At 47.1% G+C, this 25,096-nt stretch overlaps 1 protein-coding gene across 3 annotated transcripts in view; it reads right to left on the reverse strand.

Moving 5' to 3' along the window:
- Tmc7 (transmembrane channel-like 7) overlaps positions 1–25,096 on the reverse strand; it is a 52,259-nt gene that overhangs the window by 16,513 nt on the left and 10,650 nt on the right. For all 3 annotated transcript variants that reach the window (NM_001191950.2, XM_063271314.1, XM_039087754.2), the window contains exons 2-7: positions 16,499–16,739; positions 13,119–13,267; positions 9,559–9,726; positions 7,191–7,273; positions 3,433–3,578; positions 618–765 (exon numbers count right to left, since the gene is read on the reverse strand). In NM_001191950.2, coding sequence (NP_001178879.1) covers positions 618–765; positions 3,433–3,578; positions 7,191–7,273; positions 9,559–9,726; positions 13,119–13,267; positions 16,499–16,739 — 935 coding nt within the window. The remainder of the gene's footprint in view (positions 1–617; positions 766–3,432; positions 3,579–7,190; positions 7,274–9,558; positions 9,727–13,118; positions 13,268–16,498; positions 16,740–25,096) is intronic.

Consider the following 25,096-nt stretch of genomic DNA (forward strand, 5'->3'; position numbering starts at 1 on the left):
CTCCACCTTTCAAGAAGCTAGGATTATGGGTGTGTCTTGCTATGTTTCTTTGTTTTTAATCTAATCTGGAGGTCTCTGCTTTTAACAGGAAAATTTGATCCATTCATATTTAGTGTAATATTAATAATAAACAGATACAATCCCACCCACCTTCATTAAGCTTTATATTCCCCCCCCCCAACCCTTTTCTGGGTTGACCAACATGCTCTTCATTTCTCTTTCTCTATTCATGTGGAAATTTCCCTGTTATCTTTCAACTTCTCTCTAATCCATTATCATCATAGCATTCTCTTCATGTTTCTACTACAAACAATGTTTATGGCAGCTATGACCAGGTAGGATATTAGTAAGATAGTAGGGGTGGGGGTAAGAAATCATCTTGCTCTGGCTGCATATGTGTCCCACCTCCCTTCCCAGTCCCAAGTCACTGGCACCCATGCTTGGGTTAAAGGTGATCAGCCCAATAAGCTGTTTGCTATAAAGAGCTCTTAAAAACTGCAACAGGGAAGTGTGTTGAGACAGCCTGGGCCCTGCAATCCCATGAAACCTGTAAACAGCCTCCCCAGATCCAACCCAGCCAGTGAGGCGCCTCCCCAGGGCAACCCAGCAGCACTCACTCGGAGCTCATACCGCAAGCTGCTGTGTTTCAGCTCGGCCATGCTGCGGTTGGTGATGCAGAAGTCCCAGCCAGCGAAGATCTTATTACAGTAACTCTGAAAGTGCTCCTCGCTCCGAATCAGGTTGATCTTGAACCCTTCCACCGACCTGACCCCGAAATAAAAGCAACATTCTGACAACAGCAGCAAACTACGGGCTGCTGAACTGGTCTCATTTAAGGTCTACAGAATCGGACCTAAGTCCATTCCTGGCTCGCGGTGACACGGTCAGGTGTGTTCTGAATCCATACGGCAGCTGAGCAGGTATCTCACTGAGGAAAACCACTGTCTTTTATCCATTTAATAACTTCTTTTTTAAAAGACACGTTTATTTTATGTGTATGGGTGCTTTGCCTACATGTTTACCTTGTGTACATCTAGGACCTGTGGAGGCCAGAAGAGGGCATCAGGATTGGGGCTGTAAATGCTCACGAGCCACCATGTGGGTGCTGAGAATCAAACCAACTCCAGTCCCCTGGAAGAGCAGCAGTGTTCATTCACCACTGAGCCATCTCTTCAGCACCTCCACTCATTAACTTCCTTTTTCAAAATTAATTTCTTTATATTTGTTTATTTTACCTTACTTTTTTTTTTTTTGCTAGGATGCTGAAAATTGAACCCAAAGCCTCTCCCAGGCTGGGTCAATCTTTGAGCTAGACTACCAGCTCCCCTCCCCTTAGAAAATTTTATTTTGAAACATTTGTTGAGGTGTCCCAGTTGGCTCTCAAGTTTGTGATCCCCCTGCCTCAGCCTCTTGAGTAGTTAACAGGTGTGTATTAGCATGCACGATGCATAGCCCAAAGTTGTAACTCAGTAATGTCTCTTGTGCTACTCACAAATACAGCTTCTATCGTGTTCTGGCTTTTGTTTACTGAGACAATTAAGAACAGTATTTAGAATCCCTCTTGGGGATTGCTCTCTCAGGACAGAGCCACCAGGGACAGGCCTTGGTGGCCTATGACCTGACAGACAAACTTGTCACAAGTTTGGCAAATACCTGAGATAGTGTAAAGCAAGAACGGTTTATTTGTTTCAGTATTCCAGACATTTCTATCCACGGTTGGCTGGTTCCCCTGCTGGACCTGAAGTGATGGGAGGGTGTTATGGAAATTGGGCATGGTAGAAAGAGAGAGACAGAGAGTTAGGGAGAGAGGTAAAGGGGGAAAGGGGGAGAGGGGGAGAGGGGGGAGACAGGGGGAGAGGGAGAGAGGGAAGTACCACATGATGTCCGGGAAGCAGAGAAAAGAGAGAAGGAATGCAGACAGAGTATTTCACCTGCTTCCTCCAACCAGGCCCAGCTCCTAAAAGCCCACTTCTCTGTGAACTCCATTTATGAGATTAGTACCTCCCGACACATTCACCTCCAAACAACGCCACCATCTGGGGATCAGCCTGCACAACCCTTACCAGGGGCTGGGCATACACTAATAGGGGCTCAACACCATCCCTGGCCCTGACCGAAATGGAAAGGTCAGGGTTAGGTATGAGTGGATAGGGCCAGCAGCACTTTGATAGATTTCTGTGCCTGTGACCCAAGCACACTTAGCTGCAGGCTGATAGAAACTGATGTCTTATCTCCCACCACTGCAAGGTCCCTGCCATCACACAAACACTCAGAGCAGAGAAAGCCCTTGCTTTTGACTCTGTTCCTAAGCTACGGCTGTGTCCTTCTCAGGGTAGTCTCTCCCCTTCCTCGACTCTCTGTGCACTCAATTCCCCAATGGTCCAATTAACCATTGGTTTTCTGCCATTTGCAAGCCAATAGAGACCTAGTTAATAGAACACTCCCCAACCAGAAGAAAGCCAGTCAGGAAGGGGGATCTGAAAGAGGCATTTAGCACACTGACCTGCAGGCTGCTGCTCCAGATGCCAGCTCCTGACCTCTACTTCCTCCAAGTCCGGGCTACAGAACATTCAATCTCTTCCCCCAAAGCCGTGGGCTATGCTCAACTTTCAGGCCCTGACTTCCAGAATCCAGAGCAGTCAGAGGCTGCAGCCAGAAAGAGTTCCACTAATCTGAGATGGCCCCACAGGCTCAAGTGGGTGGGGGTTGTGGAACCTTTAGGATGTGGAACTAGCCTCCTGGTTACAGTGTTCTCTGCGTTCTGATCCACCACCATACAGCAAGCTTCTGTCTCACACTCTTACAGCCACGTTTTCCCCACTGTGATGAACTGAAATCCCCTGCAACCCTAAGCCCAAATAAATCTTTCTGTAGGCATAATGTTTTATGCATTGTGTAACGATTATCCTTGTGTTATTCAAATGCTGACTTCTCTACCCTGATATCTTGTTTCAAGCTGGACACAGCATTATAATACTTAAGCCAAAAATCTCCTGTCTCAGGTCAGTGTAAACAATGCTTACCGTTTATTTTTTGCCTAGTCAATAAAAGCTGACCAGCCAATGGCTGTGCAAAAAAGAGAATAGGGTAGGACTTCTGCCAGCCACGGGAAGGAGAGAGAGAGGGAGAGGACTGAGATGAGCCACAAGGAAGGACGAAAGGAGTTCATGAGAGCTCGGCTGGAGCCTACATACACATGCTATATTTTGGCTGGGAGGAGATTAGCCTAGGGGATTAAGATGGATCCACTGACTGCCCAGGTACTGAGGTAAAGCTTGGTCTCTGTGTCACTATTGAGGAACTAGTTAGGTTAAAGAAAAGCAGCCACCATATTAATTTACTATATACGTTTACATTAAAATTAGCATTTACATCTTTCCTCCTTTGAGCTCTGTGTCAGGTATCTGGCCGCAGCAGCAAAGGTACACTCACCTTTTCACTATCCAAAGGAGGCTCAGAGCCAGGTAGGCGATTGTGCTTATCAAGTAAGCCAAGGGCAGATCATACGTGAAGTTCTGGAATTTTACACCATCAATGGTGTAGTGTCCATAGAAAAGGCTGGTTTCCTCCAAGAATCCCTGAACAAAGCAAGAGCATGGGGTCAGGTGGGTCAGCTCAGGCAGGCAACCGAAGGAGGCATCCCAGTCCGAAGGAAAGCACACAAAAGTGTTCTTGTTCATCCTGGAATCTTTCCACACCAGAAAGAGACCCACGGTATATGGGATGCTCAGCTGGTGTTTGGGGGATGAGATACTGCTAAAACCTGAGCATCAGAAATAACTGATAAGTGCTGGAGAGATGTAGACTCTTGCAAGGACCCAAGTCTGATTTCCAGCACCCACAGCAGAGGGTTCCTAACCTTCTGTAACTCCAGCTCCAGGAGGCCTGATGCCCTCTGCTGGCCTCCAAAGGTAGCTGCCTCACGCGCACATGACAACACAGACACATCCATATACATATAACAAAAATTAAATACTTCAAAAAAATTAGCTGGTAAATCATATTTAACTAAAGTAAAAAGTCTAGGCCATAGCATCAAAAAGAACAGTTAAAAATAAATTTAACGGGGTTGGGGATTTAGCTCAGTGGTAGAGCGCTTGCCTAGCAAGCGCAAGGCCCTGGGTTTGGTCCCCAGATCCGGAAAAAAAGAAAAGAAAAAAAAATAAATTTAACACAAGTATAAATAGTGTATCCTAAAAACTATGAACCACAGTTGAAATAAACATGGGGCTGTAGTTCAGTGGATAGAGTGTTACAGGCCTACTATGCACAAGGTCATGAATTTGATTCCAGCTTAAACCAGGGATGGGAACACATGTCTGTAATCATAGCACTCTGGAGGTAGAAGCCGATGGATCAAAAGGTCAAAATCATCCTTTGAGACACATAATTAGTTGATGCCAGCCTGGGCTACATGAGACATTATCTCAAAATAACAAAACAAACAAAAGAACCAATAAAAAAATAGAGAGGCATCCCCTGCTTTTGGTCTAGCACTTCCACATCAATACTCCACAAATGGGTCTACAGAACTAGCACAATCCCAATCAGAACCCCAGCTGACATCATCAGAAACAACAGTCTGGTCTTAAAGTTTAGATGTAGCTGCAAGGGAGTCGGTGGCCAAAGCAACCTTGAAAAAGAGGAGTAAAGTTGGAAGTCTCGTCTCCAGGGCCTCACTGCAAAGCAAAATCAAGATCATCCAGTCAAGCATAAAACAGGCTCAGAAGCTGGGTATGGTGGCCACACCTTTAATCCCAGAACTCAGGAAGGAGGCAAGTGGATTTCTGTGAGTTCAGGGCCAGCCTTGTCTACACAGTGAGACCCTGTCTAAAACAAAACAACAAAACCAGATACACATAGCAGAAAACTCAAACAAAACACCTATGCATCTCTAGCCAGCAGGTTTTTAGTAGAGGAGGAAACGTGTTCCAAACACACAATAGATACTGAGACACGCCGCAGAGAGCCAAATCACATAAACATCAGCTTAAAGTGGATCAAGGAAACACAAAAACGCTGAGAAGTTTAAGACCAGTCTGAGCCAAACAGCAAGACTCTGTTTAAAAATAAACAGACAGATGACAAAGTCCTATATTTTTCTCATAACAACCACATATTCTCACACTACCAGAGTAAGGAAATGTTTAAACAGAAGCAAATGTAGAGAAAGATGGGTCTCAAAGGTGGGGCACAGACATCATAAACCCTGTTCTCTCTTAGGTTCCTTTTCCACATGGCCCCAGGTTATCTCAGCTCTCCCCAACCTTTCCCTCACAATAAAGGGTCATCATAGGGTGTGTTGGTTTGAATGAAAATGGCCCCCACATGGGGGCTGGAGAGATGGCTCAGCAGTTAAGAGCACCCAACTGCTCTTCCAGAGGTCATGAGTTCAATTCCCAGCAACTACATGGTGGCTCACAACCACCTGTAAAGAGATCTGATGCCCTCTTCTGGTGTATCTGAAGACAGCTACAGTGTACTTATATATAATAAATAAATAAATCTTTGAAAATGGCCCCCACAGACCTAAGGAGTGGTACTACTAGGAGGTGTGGCCTTGTTGGAAGAGGTATGTCATTGGGAGTGTGAGCTTTGAGGTTTCAGATGCTCGAACCAGTCCTAGTCTCTCTCTCCTTCCTCCCTCTCCTCTTCCTGCTGCCTGTATATCCAGATGTAGAAATCTCAGCCACCATGCTTCCCACCATAAAAATAATGGACTGAACCTCAGAACCTGTAAGCCAGCCCCAATACAATGCTTTCCTTTGTAAGAGTTACTGTGGTTATGGTGTCTGTTCAAAGCAATAAAACCCTAACTAAGAAACAGGGTCCAAGGGCAAGAGAGCCTAGAAAGGAAGTTCCCTGACTTCAAAAGGAGCCTGTTTCTACAAGTCAAGATTGCTGTCCTTCCTCTTGGCTCTCGTTCCTCCTGTTGGGCCCATTTCAGTGCAACATGACAGCCACAGCATGCAATAAAACCCGTTCCTCAGTCACAGATGACACACCTCAAGAGCTCAAGAGCCAGTGGCTCTCTTGTGGGCCCAACAGACCCAGGCTGCTCTAGAAGAACACTATAGAAAGTTCTTTTGGACAGGACTGCTGAAGCAAGCTTCCTGTGTTGCATAGCTATGATCGTGCGCCACTACTCTGTTCTGCAAAACACACTAGCGCATGTTGCCTGGGGGATGCAATGAAAGAAATGGGACTACTTAGTGAGCTCTTGTCTTGAAAAACCAAAGTGGAGGAGGAAAAGGAGGGAGAAGCAGGAGGGAGGAGGAGGAGAGGAATAGAGAAGGCAGCAGCTCTGAGGCTTGGTTACACAAATTTTTTTAATGAGGCAGGGTGTCTGTGTGCCTGACTAGAAACCAAGCTGGCCTGGAACTCACAGAAAATCCACTTGCCTCTGCCTCTTGTGCTAGGACCATGGTGCACCACCATGATTAAGTCAAATTTTGCTCTCAGTAGCAATGCCTTCAGGCAAGCTGCTGAGTTGTTCTCATTTGACAGCTTCCATTTTCTCAAGTACCTGTCTGGCATTTGAGTGTACATCCAACACCCAGGTTGTTTTGAAGAAAACACTGACTTTGGAGGTATAAAAGCACCTCCTGCCTTTCTGCAAGATTAAATGCAATGGACAAATTCCAGGCTTTTTACCTGCCTATTCAGAAAAGCAGCAAGTCCGTGATGTGGCACTGTAACACTAGCAGCTTCCAGAAAGATGGTTTAATCTGTAAGCTGAAAGCTTTCTCTCTGAAGTGCCTGGGACCAGAAGCATCTGAGATTTCAGACCTTTGCAGAATTGAGATGTTCCCCATAGAGTTCACAGATGAGTGTCCATCAGACAATCCCAAACACACCCCAATCTGGCTTTGGGGTTTCAGAGCAGAGATGCCAACTGCAAGGCATTATCATTCAGGCCAATAGGAAGGTAGCAGAAAGCAGGAAGGGTAGCCAGAGGTTTTCCTGAACTCTAGTGGGAGGTCTAGGCAAGCACAGGACTTGCTGGGGACATGCAGCCCTTTTCCTCCACTCACTGTCAACGCTAACACTGGCTCTCACTGTGTAGCCTAGGCTGGCCCGACAATCCTTCTGTCTCTGCACCTGCACCGCAGAGCCCCATGGAGGACTTCAAAGTCTAAATCACAGCGCTGTCAGTGTACAGGTCACAAGGGGTTGAGTTAAATACTCACCGTGCCAGACAGCAGGTCTATGATGTAACTGTAGAAGTAAATGAGCCCAGAGCTACTGATTGGATACAGCGTGCACTGCATATCTGCAAGCAACAAAACAAAGGTAGGTGTTACAGGTTCACCACGTCAGCAACTCCCCTGCTGCAGTCTGTGAACGTAAGATGTGGCTACATATTCAGAAACGCCTGCTTGTACATGCTCTGTCTGTCATTTCCTGTGTCTAATACGTCCCCCTTCCTCTTCCATCATTAGCATTTCCTTTTTCCTTTCCACTTTCCTTTAGCACATTCCTTTACTAAACAGTGTAGAACTATCCCTATATTTGGGTGTTTAGTGGGTGTTTGTTTCATCCATTTACTTACTTATTGTGTGATTTATTTATTGTGTATTTATTTAATTATTTATTTGACTGTGTGTATGTATGTCTGTATGTGTATGTATGTATGTGTATGTGTGTCTATGTGTGTATGTGTGTATGTATGTATATGTGTGTATGTATGTGTATGTGTGTCTATGTGTGTATGTGTGTATGTATATATGTATATGTGTGTATGTATGTGTATGTGTGTCTATGTGTGAATGTGTGTATATATGTATATGTGTATATATGTGTGTATGTATGTGTATGTGTGTCTATGTGTGTATGTGTGGGCATGTATGTATGTGTATGTGTGTATGTGTGGGTATGTATGTATGTGTATGTGTGTATGTGTGTATATGTGTGTATGTATATCTGCATATATGTATGTGTATATGTATATGTGTGTATGTATATGTGTATGTGTGTATACATGTGTGTATATGTATGTGTATGTGCATATGTGTGCACATGCATATGTATGTGTGTATGAATGTGTATGTATGTGTGTATGTGTATATATAAATATATATACATATATATGTGTGTGTGTGCGCGCACTACATGTTGTTCATGCAGATCCCTGGGAACTGAAGTTAGAGGCAGTTGTGGGCTACCCGATATGGATACTAACTATGAACCACACCTGGATCCTCTGCAAAAGCAATACATGTTCTTAACTGCCAGGCCAGCTCTCCATGCCCTCACTTCAGTTTTGGAGACAAGGTCTCACTGTCTAGCTCAGACTAGCCCCAACTCAGTCTCTTCCTGGCTCAGCATCCTAAGCAGGATTATAAGGTATGTACCCCCAGTGCAGTGAGGGTTTAATATCATATTTTAATATGTCTTGTTTTTATGTATGGGAGGGCACATGTGTGCAAGTGCCCACCGAGGCCGGAACAGATCATCATATCCCTGCAGCTAGAGTTACAGGCGTTTGCAAGTTGCCCACTACGGAGCTGGGAGCCAAACCTGAGCCCTCTCAGCAGCTCCAATATTTATTGTTCCTTAAAGGAGCCAAGTAGTCAATAAAGTATTTTAAGGGAGGAATAAACATGTTATTATTTAGATGGTCACCCCAGCTCAACGCAGAAAGAAACTGAGGTCCAGGAAGGACAACTGACCAGCACAACTGGCCTGGAAGCCTAATGATGATTTTCACACAGTAGCAGGAAAAAGGTCATGAGGAAACAGGAGAGCACACGCATATGCAGCAGAAATCAGTCCTCACACGAAGTCTCAAGTGCTGGGTTACCTGAATGTTAAGTGACTTAAGATGGAAACAAGAGAAGCAGGAATGCATAAGGTGTCTGAGGTGGCTCTCCAGGGTTCTTCTGGGTAAGAGGTCCCAAGACCTTCAGAAGATCTGAGACCAAGATGGCTCCTCCACTGAGCCTGGGATCGGAGGTTTGTGGCGAATGTCTATGAAGTAGAGGAAACCCTCCCTATCTGGGCTAATAGGATCCCCAGGAGACTGAGTTTTGTTGAGAATACAAAAGCCTAGTCCAGCACCTACCACAGTGTCTGGCACAAGACCACAGTGGGACTATTAGTTTCAAGTATGTTCTTTTCATAGCTAACGATCTTGAAATGGTATCTTGTTAGATTAGGGGTAGATTCCTATAGGTTTGCTAAATATCCCACCCTGCATTGATCCTCCCACGAGCTCTCATGAACCCAGGAGGGGCTGGGTGTCCTGGTTTGGCCAATCAGATGTAGAAGAACTGTGTGTGTCATCTCCAAACAGTAGCATCAGGAATCAGCACACATTTGCCATGGCTCATTTCCCCTGTATCACTGTAACACAGCTCAGGCTCCTAAGAAAAGATTCCCTAGCCCATGGTGGATCTGGACTGTGAGTGGGAAGTCAATGTTTACAGCCACTGAGGCTAGTGGGATCATTTGTTTCTGCAGTATAACCGGACCCATCCCTCCTGACAGTCGCCTAAGGCTCAGACCCAAGATGCACAGGAAAGGGAGCGCTGCAACTGGGACAGCCCTTGGACTCACCCATGTCTTTGAACGGGATGAGCACGAAAGTGCTGTTGGTAATCTTGTACTTGGTGAGAATGATAGGGAGCAAAACCAGCATGAAGATGATCAGGAATATCACCAGGTTCAGCACCACCAGGAACCGCAGGAACGAGAAGTAGGACTGGATCCCCGTGCCAAACTTCCCTGGAAAAGAAGCAACATGGCTGTCAGTGACCAACCACACGCTGAGGACTGAAGTAAGAGGACCTGCATTATTCAGTTCACAACTGCCTGTTACTACAGCTCCAGGGTATCAACTTCCCCCTCAGGCACCAGCACCTATGCGCACACACATATAATTAAAATTTTTAAATATTTTTTAAAAACCCTTACTTTTCTAAGTGTTGCTAACATGAAGACATACACTTACATCTGGGACTGGAGCTCAGAGGTAGAGCACTTACTTTACATGTGCGAAGCCCTGGGTTCAATCCCCAGCACCCCCTAAAGGTGGAGGATATAACCAATATTATACCGACCTCGTCAAATCAACAACTAACCTTCTTGAACTCACATACTGATTCTAATAACTTGTCTTTTTATTTCCTATGCATATATAATCTGGACAAATGATATTACATCATTCTTTCCCTTTCTCCCTCATCCCTGAAGTGTAGTTAGCGAAGACGTCCAGGGTAACGCTGAAGAGATTGTGGTCCTGCATTTCTTCATTCTCCATTTCAGGGTCCACAGCAATTCACTTACTGGGACACTTGCTGGTTTCTGTACATTTTAAAAGGCAGAAGCTCTGTCTAGCTCACACTTGCTAAGAAATGAGGACTAGGACTCTCAATGCCTTCTCTGCCCCTCTCGGGACCATGGTGGTGACTTTAGGGTAAGGAACTGGAACAGAAGAGCAGCTCCTAACAGAGAAGGACTGAATCCCTGAGGATGCTCTGCAGAGCGAGATCATTGTTCCTGGAGAATCAAGAAGAGATGGCTCAGTGGTTAAGAGCACTCACTGCTCTTCCAAAGGTCTCATGAGTTCAAATCCCAGCAACCACCTGGTGGCTCACAACCATCTGTAATGGGATCCAATGCCCTATTCAGGTGTGTCTAAAGACAGTGGCAGTGTACTCACATAGACAAAATAAATAAATCTTTAAAAACCAAACAAACAAACAAACCATGTGCTGGCACCAACACCATGCTCTTGTCAAACACTCGGCCATGTCACGAGAGATAAAGGTTTTGATTTGCCTTGTCTCCTTCTGCCACAGGGGCATCCAGTCAGCCAAGAAATCCCAGTAGAACAAATAAGATAAGCAAAGCCCCTGTTGCCAGGGAGAAGAAAGCCTCTAGGCATGCGACAGTCAGACAGAAGTCTCCAGGAGCGTCCCACCCAACCAGAGAGGAAGCTGGGCACAGCACACTGATCACTCTCCTTGTTACTGCGGTCTGGTACCTGGCAAGCAACTCAAGGAGGAAGGCATTTGGAGCTCACAGTTCGAGGGGACACTAGTCATCATGAGCAGAAGGCACGGCAGCAGGAGTGCTAAGGGGTCTGGTCACCTGTGTCCATGGTCAGCAAGCAGAGGAGACACAGGAAGTGGGACTTGGCTAAGACATCTCAAGCTCCCTCCCCCTCCCCCACCTCCACCGTGATCCATTTCCTCCAGTTAGACACCACTTTGAGGGCAGGTGGAGACCAAGTGTTCAGACAGGAGTCTGTGGGCACATTTCACATTCAATACACACTTGGCCTGTGAAGCCTGACTGTCTGAATTCAAAGCCCAGCCCTGCCTTATCCTAGCTGAGTGCACTTGGACAAGTGTCTTAACCTCGATATGGCGGGGAAACGGTGACGTGTCTACATGAAAGGGTTTTGTGAGGCTAGGCGTGGTGGCACACACTTTTAATCCAAGCACTGGTAGGCAGATCTCTGAGTTCAACGCCAGCCTGATCTACACAGAGAGAGAGGCAAAGGGGGTATGGATGAGGTCTTATAAGGACTAGCAGGTCTCTGTGAGTTCAAGGCCAGCTTGGTATACCCAGAGAGAAACAAAAGGGTGGGGATATCTTAGGAGGACTAACAGAGGTAACATAAGTGAGGAGCCAAAGGTGACACTCGGTTCTTTGCCAGTGCTCAGTAAAGATTTGCTTGTATTTTGCTCAAGACCACACTAAACTCCCATCTCAGGGGGGAGAGAGAGAGAGGGGGGGGGGGGGAGAGAGAGAGAGAGAGAGAGAGAGAGAGAGAGAGAGAGAGAGAGAGAGAATATAGAATAGAAGTTCTAGATGAGCCTAGAAGACCCCTGGGATATATGTTTACAGTTTCCACATAAAACAGCAATTTACAAAGAAAAATAAACTGTCAACAGTAGGGCTGGAGAGATGACCACATGGTGGCTCACAACCATCTGTAATGGGTTGTGGTGCCCTCTTCTGGTGTGTCAGAAGACAGCAACAGCATACTCATACATAATTTTTTTTTTTTTTAGAAAACTGTCAACAACATACTCAAAGATTTTATTTTAATTATGTGTATGTGTGAGGGGGGATGTGCAGATGACTGTGGAGGCCAAAAGAGGGTGTTGGAGTCCCTGGAGCCAGAGTTATAGGTCACTGTGAGCTGCACAGTGTGGGTGCTGGAAACAGAACTTTGGTCCTCCTCAGGAGCAGTTCTGTAGTCCTAACAACTGAGCTGTATTGCCCTGGCTGGCCAGAAACTCAGAGTTCCAGCTGCCCCGGCCTCGACTAAAGTCATGCCCACCACGCCTGGCACTATATTTTTAGAGTAGGCAATAAGGAAGATGTTCCTTCTAACACACACCCTGCCGCATTCTTCACAGACTTTGCTGAGGAAAACTTCTACTTTAGCAGCTGTAAGGCACTGGTTACAAATCGTTCTGTTTTATGGTAGAAAATAAGGGATGGAAGAGGCATGGCTGTCCCCAGCCCTGATGTGTGACCTTTCTAGATGACAAGTGCGCAGGCCCTATTACGGGTAAGTGGGTTAAAACGCATACTTGAGACCATTAGGCTTGACTGGATCGAGATCTCACCCAGGAGGCACCTCTGGACATGTCTGTGAGGGAATTTACAGAGAAGTTTGGCTAAGGTGGGAAGGCCCTTCTGAATGTGGGAGCACCACCCCTTGGGCTACAGAGGCAGACTGAATGAAAAGGAGACGGAGAGCTGAGAGCCCGCATTCATCGCTTCTGTGTCCTGACTACAGATGCTGCGTGACCTCAAACTCCCGCCACCATGCCTTGCCCTGCTGTGGGCCCACTGTATTCTAAAACTGAGCCAGAATGAAACTTCCTTCCTCCATTTGTTTCTGTCAGGCGTTTTGTTATTACAGCAACGAGAACAGTCACTAACACAACATCTATCGTGGAAGGAAATGCTCAACAGGTGCACACCCAAGTTGCTTGCAGGTAACACACACACACACACACACACACACACACACACACACACACACACACACCTCCCCTGCTTGCCCCAGATGCCTGAGGGAAGGCTGCGAGTGGGTGGGCACGAATCCCTGAGCTGCTTGGCCGCAGGCAGCCCCGCAGCAGACGGGCTCTAACCTTCAATGCTGCGGATGTCTTTGCGCCACAGTTCCAGGTGAGTCGTCATCTCTCGAGCTTTCTCAATGAACCTCTTCCAGGACTTGCTGCTGTAGCGTTTCCACTGGTCCCACTCTGATAAATACTTCATCTGGGTTTCCTGAATGTCCCTGCATTCAAAACAAACAGAAACCGGTCACAAGCATAACAACAGCAAAGCAGCATCAGACCTAAGCTCTGCGACGCTCTGGGTGGGAGCCCTTGGTCTTAACTCTGGAATACTATTCAGCCATAAAAGGGATGCAGCGGTGACAGGCGCTCCAGGGTGAGTGACCCTTGAAAGCCTACACAAAGTGGTGAAAAGAGCCAGACGTGAAGGTCGCGTTCCAGACTCACACATGTTTAGAATTGTTAAATTCAGAGACTGGGGGTTATCAGCAGCCTGGAGCTGAAGGGAGGAGGCATGGAGTGCTTTTTTAATGGGTAGTTTCCAGCTGTGGCGAGAAAACATTTCTGGAAGTAGCTGGTGGTGACAAGTGCACAGCATGGCCAATGGGTACTGTATGCTCAGTACAATGACCCTATAGCGCCATGCCTGACCATGTTCCATCCTGCCAGCCAATCAAATTCCCCTCCTTAACATCTGTCTCTCCCAATACGCTACAAACGTTTGGCTGGCTGGTTGGCTGGCTGGCTGTTTGGTTGGTTGGTTAATTGGTTGATTGGTTGGTTGGCTGGTTGGTTGGTTGGTTGGTTGGTTGGTTAATTGGTTGATTGATTGGTTGGTTGGTTGGTTGGTTGGGTGTTTAATTGGTTGATTGGTTGGTTGGTTGGTTGGTTTGTTTGGTTGGTTGTTTGGTTGTTTGGTTGGTTGGTTGGCTGGCTGGTTGGTTGGTTTGTTTGGTTGGTTGTTTGGTTGTTTGGTTGGTTGTTTGGCTGGCTGGTTGGTTGGTTGGTTAATTGGTTGATTGTTTGGTTGTTTGTTTGTTTGGTTGGTTGGTTGGTTAGTTGATTTTTGAGACAGGCTCTCACCATGGAGTTCTGACTGACCTGGAACTTGCTCTGCTGAGTAGGTTGACTTTGAAGTCACAGAGATTCATCCATCTGCCTGTCTCCCAAGTGCTGTATCACCACACCTAGCCTGATGCCATAAGCCCTTTGAGGATATATGGTATTCGTTTTTGTAGCCCTCTGTCCCAGGAACACAGAACACACAGACAACTGGTATGATAATCCTAGCCTGTTTCTGCTTTGCTCTACACACTGTCTTTTTTTTTTTTTTCTTTTTTTCGGAGCTGGGGACTGAACCCAGGGCCTTGCACTTGCTAGGCAAGTGCTCTACCGCTGAGCTAAATCCCCAACCCCTACACACTGTCTTAAGTTCAATAACTGGTGTTTAATTCATTCTTAATATTCATCACTAATCGAAAACAATATTCATAAAAATATGCACATTAAATATATACTGCTATATTCATGAAAAGTAAACTGCTTTCCCATCGCAGGGAGCATGTTTAGACTGACAGGTGAACAGATACAGATATTGATAAATGGGTGGATAGGACACACTGTCAGATAGATAAATATAGATACAGATAAATTGATGGATGTATACAAATATAGATATGGATGGATGGATGGACAGATGAATGGATGGATGGATGAATATGACTAGTGGATGGATGGATGATGATGGACAGAGAGACTATGGATGGATATGATGTGCACACTTGTAATCCTAACATTTGGGAGGCTGAGACAGGTGAGTTCAAAGTTAGCCTAGGTTACACAGGAGAGACATCTTGACAAAAAAAGAGAAGAGGCCTGGTGTGACAACTCAATGGGTAATGTGTGTGATATGCAAGCCTGAGAACCTGATTAGGATCCCTAGGACCTGCCTGTGACCCCAGAGCTGGGGGAGATGGGGACAGGTAGATCTGGGGACTTGCTGGCCAGCCAGAATAACCAACTGCTACATTCCAGGTTCAGTGAGAGAGCCTTCCCCACCCCCGCCAAATAAGGTGACACGACAAAGAAACTGAATGTCTACTTTAGTCCCTAAAAGGGAGCCTGCGTGCACACAAGCACTCATACACACACACACACACACACACACACACACACACACACACACACACTTCTCTCCCTCTCGTCTCTCTGTGTGGTGTGTGTGTGTCTGGCTCACTGAATGGCTACAACATCCATCACTGAACTGAACCTGGGACTGTTTTTTCAAGCAGGAGGTGAATGACTTCTTTTTTTTTTTTTTTTAAGATTTATTTATTTATTATATATAAGTACACTGTAGCTGTCTTCAGATACACCAGAAGAGGGCATCAGATCTCTTTACAGATGGTTGTGAGCCACCATGTGGTTGCTGGGAATTGAACTCATGACCTCTGGAAGAGCAGTCGGGTGCTCTTAACCGCTGAGCCATCTCTCCAGCCCGGTGAATGACTTCTTGAAGGTCCCATGTCACAGCAGCTTAGGACTGCTCACTACAGAATGAACTCTGGGTTCCACACATGACTAACATGCCACAAATATCACATCACACTACAGACACCACACACACACACACACACACACACACACACACACTACACACACACCACACCACACCACACACACACACACACCACACCACAGACACACACTTACACACACCACACCACAGACACATACACACAGACACACACTCACACACCACACCACAGACACATACACACACAAAACACCACAGACACACACACACACAGACACACAGACACACACCACACCACACACACACACCACACCACAGACACACACTCACACACCACACCACAGACACATACACACAGACACACACTCACACACCACACCACAGACACATACACACACAAAACACCACAGACACACACACACACAGACACACAGACACACACCACACCACACCACACCACACACACACACACACCACACCACAGACACACACTCACACACACCACACCACAGACACATACACACAGACACACACTCAAACACCACACCACAGACACATACACACACAAAACACCACAGACACACACACACACAGACACACAGACACACACCACACCACACCACACCACAGACACACACACACCACACACCACACCCACACACACCACACACACAGACACACACATAGACACACACACACACCACACACACACAGAGACACACACATAGAGACACACTCTCTCTCCCACTCTCTCTCCTGTCTCTCTCTCTCTCCTGTCTCTTTCCTCTCTCTCTCTCTCTCTTTCTCTCTTTCTCTCTCTCTCTCCCTCCCTCCCTCCCTCCCTCCCTCCCTCCCTCCCTCCCTCCCTCCCTCCCAGATCATAACACGACCACTTCCAGGCCTCTACTGAACGAACCTTAGTCTCCGCTTCTCAGAGATGTTCAGCGCGTACTTGCGGATGGATTGGCTGTTGAGGTTTTCTGTGATCCCTCCATCTAGCTGGGAACTGAAAGAGCCCGTTGGCTTCAGCAGGGTGCCACTCTGCTTGTCCCGAGAGAGGATGTTTGTCCTCCTACGTGCCACTGACCGGTAGCTTGGCAGCTCTTGAAGGAAGTTCACGGGTGGAGAGAAGCAGCTAGGACCCAGGGACAGGTTCTCTGAGTGAAAGAAGAAAAGCAGAACTCACTCCAGTTGGAAGCCATTGAACCTCAGACTATGAACAAGCCTTGCAGACTGTCACCCCTCAGCAGTGACAGAGTGGCTGGATTCTCCTTTCTCTTTTGCTGTGCTGGGCATCCAATCCAGGACCTCTCACAGGCTAGGCAAGTGTTCCAGCACAGAGCTACATAGCCAGCCCTTTATTTATTTAGAAAATTTTTAGTTTCCCAGGCTGGCCTTAAATTTAAAATCTCCCGCCTCCGTCTCCTGAGTGGTTGGAATTATAAAGCCATTCTGCTTTGTCTGCAGGTGTATGAGTGCTCTCCTATGTATGTGTGCAAATACACACATATGTACATGTGTGGGTGAGGGCCATGCCAGGTATCTCCCTTGGCCACACTCTACCTTACATACTGAGGCAGGGTCTCTCACTTGAACCCAGAGTTCACCCATCCAGACATTCTAGCTGACCAGCTTGCTCCAAGAGAAGGGATCTCTCCACCTCTTGAGCACTGATGTGGGCTGTACTTGGGGATCCTCAGTACTTTGCCCGCTAAGCCATCTCCCCAGCCCTGGCTATGTGTAGTTGGCCACAATGATGCACAGGACAGTGACATCATCTCTACATGAGTTCATTTCCTACGGATGTATCTGCAGGAAACGAAGGTTATGGGATACCTGCAGCCATTAGCTAAATGAACAGTCCATTTGCTGAATGAAGCTAGTAATGTGTGCTCTGTCTCCAGTAAGTTGGGGAGATGATTTTGTGTAAGAGCCTCCATTGCCTAAGTGATTACCTCCGTGCGCATTCTAACTCCTTCCTGTTGGGTGCTAAATGGCTAAAGTTCAAATCCTGACCCAGTCCCTTCCCCCGCCCCCGCTGTGTTTGGGGGGTGGGGAAGTTACTTAACTTCCCAGAGCTTCCATCTCCTGACCCCTAGAATAGTAATTCAACAAACAGGTCTACCACATGTCCTTTCTGGAGCTAGGGATACCATGGGAATCTGGGAAAGTGACCTGCTCTTAAACCACTTAGATTCTGAGGTGGGAAAAAAGACAACCAGACAATAATTAAGTGGTAGGTACAATGTAAAGAAAACACAAAGGGGCTGGAGAGATGGCTCAGCCGTTAAAGGCTAGGCTCACAACCAAAAATATAAGAAAACACAAAGGCACGGAGGGGGATGCGGGGGTGGGGCTGAAGGGTAAGGGACAGAGGTGAACGGGGGAGGGCGCTGACTTTGGTTAAGGGTCAGTTCTTTCCCTTAGCTGAAGCTCCGTAAAAAGAATGGACAGACCCGAGGTTATGTGGGGCAGAGCCGAGGGAGCAGGAAGTGGAAAGATCCTGGGGCAGCAGGGCACAGGCACATTTGTAGAGGATGCAGACTTCTGATTGCAAAGGGTGGACAGACAGGAGCCTCGAAGTCCACTTGGTGGGTAGATTTTGAAGTCATCCAACCCTTCTGTACCCCTTCCCTCTAAGCCCGAGCTGTGACTTGCAAAGGGCACAAAAGAAAAATACTCTGCCAGCACCAAGTTATAAAAGAGCCCAGAAACCATTTCTGGGCATTTGGGAGCCAGTCTTGTAAGAACCAGCCAGGGCCAGCAAGATGGCTAGTAGGGTAAAGGCATTTGCCACTGAGAGTAAGGGTCTGAGTTCGATTTCTGGAACCCACATGGTCGGGGCAGAGAACCAACTCCCGCAAGCTGACCTCCAACATGCACCACAGCCTGTGTGCATACATGCACATCCATGCACACACTACCAACAAATAAACAAATGTAATTCAAACGATAGCCTGTCGGGAGAACCCACCGACAAGAACAAGCCCCTGCCTTTGTTTCCAGCCACAGAGAATAACCATGTGGGCATTGTATGTAGGATGTGGGAAAAACAAGACACCTGTGTGGCTGGGCTACAGCCAGAGAGATCTTACAGGCTTATGTGACCTGCAGATGGGACCAAACAACTGACCACACTGTAACTGGTCACCCTGAGTAGGGCGCTGTAACTCATGCTGTGATCCTAACTCAGGAGACTAACTCAGATGGAGGATTCTGAATTCGAAACCATCCTGGGCTACCCGGTGAGACCCTAAGGACAAGCCTGAGTACCAAGGGTATGGCCACAGCCTCACAGGTGCACAAGGGTGCAAGATCTGAGTGATATGGCAGACACTCAGTGCTCCTTTAATGTTCCAGGAAGTGTGGGAGGGCTGGGGGAGGGGGACAAGGGACCTGCATTCGAGGTCTCTCTGGAATGTGCAGATTACCTAACCTCTGCCCCTCCCTGACAGGCAGGCTCAGACACAAGACAGCAGTTGTCTCACTGTGGATGACGCAGAGGCACGCGCCCGAGCTCTGCCAACCTCCATGAGCAAGTCATGCCACATTCATACCAGCAGACCCTGCGGATGTGAGCCACTCTAGTGACAGGCAGAGCTGCCTCGAGCTATTAGGTTCATTCTAGAAGGCAGTGGGGCACGGGTGCAGCCTTGGGGCCACTCCTCCCTCTAGGCGGCAACAAAGAACTGTTATTAACCAGGAACAAAGGTCTTTGAATATGGAGCCTATTGAATATTCAACAACTGTAGGGGTCAGGAACCTGTGCGGGATGGGAACTGAAGCCTGGCCTGGTTTCAGATGGGCGCTGTTACCCACCAGCCAGGCCACCCCAGGAAGACGTCAATTCTGCTCACCTCAGAGGGAGGGTATCTGACACCACAAACCATGGACACCTGTGTCACTGTGAGCGACAGTGAGCTCTCTTTGGGCTTGTCTGCTAGAAGTGCTGAAAGAGAAGTCTAGCAGTGTATACATGTAAGGCCAGCAGTTAAAAGGCTGAAGCAGGAGGATTGCTGCAAGCATGAGACCTGCCTGGGTTACACAACAAGAGACTGACTCAACCTGACTGGATTTAGATTCAGCGTAGGAGACAGCCTAAGGGTGAAGATTCACCATCATGGGCTGGGTCAGCGGGTAAAAGCTTGCAGTGCAAGCCTGAGGACTTGAGTTCAATCCCCATAACTCATAGTAAGAGAGACTGACTCTTGAAGCATGATCTCTAACCTCCATACATGCTATGGCTCACACGTTCATGTATACGTATACACACACAACGTACACACACACACACACACACACACACACACACACACACACACACACACGCTAAATAGAAAAAGAAAGGATTCACCACCACAGGGAGGGAAAGGATCTTGCCACTTGCTACTAAGCTGGGGATGGACCTGACATCCTATCACATTCCCTAAGACCTGCCTTCCCCCATGAAAATGGCTGTGGATTTGCAATGGCCCTGTAAACACTAAAATGCCACACAAATGGCTGCATGTTCCTCCCCATCCTACCATGCTGTATACACACTTTTCAGCCACTTCAGGGAACTTTCCCATCCTTAACTAAACACTTCCAGTGGAGTCCTCATCCCTAGAGTCCCTCCCCTGCTTTCATATAGGGTTGTGTTCATTTCAAAACTCCATCTCCACCTGGCCTCTCACTCACCTGTGCAGGGAGACACAGAAGGCTTCAGGGCCCTGGCTCTTTAATGGGGAAACTGAGGCTCAGAGAGATGATGACTCTCCCAAGACTCGATGTCAAGACAATCTTGGCTCCCATGTGTTACAAAGGCTGCCGGCTGCACCTTTCTGAGCCTTGGGCAGCTGGTCCTTGTGGAGTGTGAGTGTCAGGTGCTCCTCTGACTTAGTCCCACCATCCGAAGGCCACTTAGGTCAGTGGTCAGCATGGGGGCTGCTTAGCTGGCATTTGCATGCATCGGGGTGACTGTCGAGAACCACCTAGAATTTCTTGGGGTTGACTGCAGCACAGGCTGTTACTAGGGCAGGCAATTGAAGGTGACAGGTGACATGGGTGCTACCTTTTTCTTTTTCAGAACTGGGACTGAACCCAGGGCCTCAAGCAAGCAGTCAAATGCTCTGCCATCAGCAGAGTGGCCTCAAACTCAAAGTCCTCTTGCTTCAACCTCCTCAGTAACTGGGATGACAGACCTGCACCACCAGGCTCAGCTCAAAGTCGAGTCTCTGAGTCGAAAGCACTGTCTTGCCCCTAGAAGGCCCTCTACTTGAAGACCAAATCAATGAATAGATGAATGAATGAATGAATGAATGAATGAATGAATGAATGAACGAACAAATGACAGACAGAAGCAAGGACATTTGGAGGGCATCCTTGGGTCCTGGCACCTGGTAAAAAATGCAAACTCTCAGGAGACTAGCCAAGCATGATTTAAATGGCGCTAAGGGCCCTGCAGCTCCCACAGCATACCTGCTAAGGCGGCGTCTGCCATATTTGGTGCTATGCTTACTTAGGAGCTTTGCTTCCTACTCTCAGATTTGTGGAACTCTGGGTAAAAAAATGACCTTGTGAGTCACGGAGAATCTGCCAGTATGTGAGGATTACAAGTGTCCTCTTCCCACAGGGAACATGTCCCCAAAGTGCCAATGGATGGCTGAAACAAAGAACTCTCTCTTCTATACTGTGCTAAGCTACGCTATGCTATACTACACTACACTATACTATGCTACACACACACACACACACACACACACACACACACACACACACACATCATTTAAGTACGTGTATGTGGGATGAACTCAGAGCCTTGGGCATGTCAAACAAACACTCTATCACTGAGCTCCAATGCCTGCTCGGTCTTTCCCATCAAAACTAAGCACTTACCACACACGGTGGCCTTAGCTTTTGTCATTGCTCTATTTCTATGTGGGGGAGGGGTTGTCTTATGACTGCATTCAGGTGCTTGAGGAGGCCAGAGGAGGACATCCAGTTCCCTGGGGCTGGAGTTACAGGCAGTTGTGAGCTGCTTGATGTGGGTGCTGGGAACTGAACTCCTGCCCTCGGCAAGATCGATGCTTGCTTTTCACTGCTAAGCCATCGCTCCAGCTTTGAGCTGGGTGACCGCAGAGCCATCATGAATTTCTTAGAGATGGGCACACGACAGTCATTCCAATCCTTAATCTAAGCTGTTAAATGTGTGTTGTCTCTCTTCTCTCAGGGTCCCCATTTCTTTCCACCACCACTGAATCCTCAGGGTCTGCACAGGACTTGACACATAGCAGTGTCTGATAAATAACTGATGAATGAATGAATGAATGAATGAATGCATGAATGAACAAACAGATTTGGAATGAATGAATATGGTATTGAGGACACTGTTCAATGATCTATCTAATTTTTAATCAAATTATGTGGTTAGCACCCTAGAAATCAGGGTGCAAAAAACAAGGGGCAAAAAAATTAAGCATGAAACATTATTCTTTTCTATATGGATGATGAATTTTTACAATTGAAAATAAAATTTGTTGTTTTTCAGAGTGTTTCTGTTTGTAGCCCAGGCTAACTTAGATCTCAACTTGTAGCCCAGGCTGGTTTCAGAGTCAAGATCCTATAACCTCAGCCTCTCTAGGCCTTCGATTATAGGTGTGCGCTGTCCCAGTGGGGAGGGGAGCGGGCAGTAAACACTGTACTTGATGTTCTTGTTTCAGATTCTTTCCACAGACGTGTTTATGGAAGTGCACTTTGGTCTGTTAGGAACACAATTCACTGTTCTCAAACAACCTTACCACAGGGAGACACTGATTACACAGTCTGCTTACATTGGTTCCTGGACACTTGTCCACTCCCTGTGGTTTGATGTCACTATTATTCTGGAAGCTAACTAGAGGGAGGAAGCCTGATGAATACACATACAGCTTCCAAAGGCTTTTATCTAGAAGTTTCTAGAATTCAGAGACTCTACTTTAAAAACTACCACACAGGCTGGAGAGATGGCTTAGTGGTTAAGGGCACTGACTGCTCTTCCAGAGGTCCTGAGTTCAAATTCCAGCAACCACATGGTGGCTCACAACCATCTGTAATGAGATCTGATGCCCTCTTCTGGTGTGTTTGAAGACAGCTACAGTGTACGTATATATAATAAATAAATAAATCTTTTTTAAAAAAAAGCTACCACACATAAGATACCCATCAAGTGATATATATGCCATCAGGATGGCTCAGCAGGTCAGCAGGTAAAGCACGTGTTGCCAGGTCTGATGATCTCAGTTTAATCCCTTCCTTATATTTTGCATAGTTGAAAAATTATATATTTTTTCAAACTCATGTTTTCAGAGTCCTTTCCCACAGCCTTAAGGGCTGTCCTAAAGGTCACAGCATTCTACCATTTTGCTGAAGCATTAGACACCTCACCTCCTAGACTCTGTGCTGTCTCTGATTATCATGGAGTCATTAACCTCCAAGGAGGAGCATGAAAATATGTATATTATTATACAAATAAGCCTTACATCCACGAGCATCGACACCCATGGAGGTCTACACACTGCTAGCTCTGTTTCAGGCGTGGGAACGATGTCACACTGTCTCTTACATACGGCCAAGCAGGAGTTGGCACCTGAGAAGGTGACATTTGAGGAAGGCTGGGAAAGCAGGGAGAAATAGTTATGCAGTCATCCTGGGAAAGGCTATCAAAGAAGAAAACAGCAAGTGCAAAGGCCCTGAGGCAGGTGGAGCTCAGCAAGCCTAGAAAGAGATGGGTGGGAGTCAACAGGAAGACAGTAGGTCATGGGGGACACGCCAGGACACATGGGGTCTTGAGTATCAGGGAAAGCATTTGCTTCTGTCTGATAAAGTGGGAGCCATTAAGGGTTTGTGCCAGAGGAATGCTTCTCTAACTGGGGTTAGGCAGGGTCACTGTGGCTACCACTGTCTCTATACAGTACTACAATTGTGGCCCAAGCTAGGTACACTTCCCACAAGGAAGGTGCAGTATTTTTTTTTTTTTTTGCCAACTTGACATAAACCTAGATATATATGAGAAGAGAGAATCTTTTTTTACTTTTTAGATTTATTTCTGTGTATGTGTTTTTTGTTTGTACACATGTCTATACGCCACATAGCTGCCGGGTACCCTCAAAGATCAAACAGGGAATCTCCAGCCGATTGGCCTGTAGGCAACTGTGTAGGGCATTTTCTTTTCTTTTTTTTTTTTTTTTTTTTTTTGGTTCTTTTTTTCGGAGCTGGGGACCGAACCCAGGGCCTTGCGCTTCCTAGGTAAGTGCTCTACCACTGAGCTAAATCCCCAGCCCCCATTTTCTTGATTAATGAATGATGTGGGAGGACCTGGCTCATTGGGAGGTTGGGGGGTGGACTACCCTGGGCAAGTGATCCTGATCCTGGGATGTGTAAGAAAGCAGGCTGAGCAAACCACATGGGGCAAGCCAGTAAGTAAGCAGCATTCCTCCATGGCCTCTGCTTCAGTTCCTTCCTCAGGTTCCTGCCTAGAGTTCCTGCCCTGACTTCTCCTAGTGAGGGACTGTGACCTGGAGGTGTAAGCTGAAATAAACACTTTCCCTCATAGGCTGCTTTTGCTCTTTGTTCCCATCAACAGAAACCAAAGACAGGAGGGAAAGTTCTGTATCTGGGATCATTAAGCAAGCGAGGTGTGACTGGGGAAAGGCACTTTTCATTTGGTCACATGACCAAAGCTACCTGTGGCTGGTGCTATAGGGGACACTGTGGAAAAGCCTTCTTCCCTGAAGCCCAGAGCCAAGGGAAGGGTGGAGAAGCCTGCCAGACGCCTGGACAACAGGTTAGAAGGACCAAACTGAGCCACATCAGCTGGTGTCAGGAGCCTGGCTGGGCTGGACCCCACATTTTACAACCGGATGAGCAAACAGCCCTGAGGAGCAGGTGACTAACTTGCTAATCAGAGTTACCATTGGGCCAAGTGCCTGGATTACCTAGCTGTCGAGCCAGAGGAGAGTCCGACGTGCTGGTTATGGGCTAGTTCCTATGAGTCGGTGTGCCCAATGGTGTGCAAGGCATGCAGGACAGAGCCCTGTCTCCCTGGCCACCTGCCTGGTGCTGAAACCCAGTCCCTCCTCCCTGACCACCCTGTGCCTTAATCTTCCCACCTGCAGCGGGGACAGCCGTCCTGAAATCAGTCAGCTCCCATATGTAAAGTGTTTGGACAAGAGCCAGAGAAAAACTCACGTGTCTCAAGTCCCTGCTGCCCACATAGCAGGAAAAATCCCCAAGTGACAGTAGCAACTGTGTTCTAACAAAAGCTTATTCACAAAAACAGGTGGCAGCTGATGTGGTGAGACGCGTGTGGAAGCTGGGACTTACTATTCATTGATAAGCTTAGCGTGTGAGACGATCCGGAATGTGCCTGGGAGGTGCCTTCTTGGTAGGGGTCAGGCTAGTCCTTAGTGGACTGTCTTCTCTCTACCAGGACCGCTTCAAAAGAGTCAGAAGACAGAGGCTGAGGCAGGAAGACTGAGAATTTAAAGCCAGTCTA

This window comes from Rattus norvegicus, chromosome 1, assembly GCF_036323735.1.
Source record: "Rattus norvegicus strain BN/NHsdMcwi chromosome 1, GRCr8, whole genome shotgun sequence".
Classification (NCBI taxonomy): domain Eukaryota; kingdom Metazoa; phylum Chordata; class Mammalia; order Rodentia; family Muridae; genus Rattus; species Rattus norvegicus.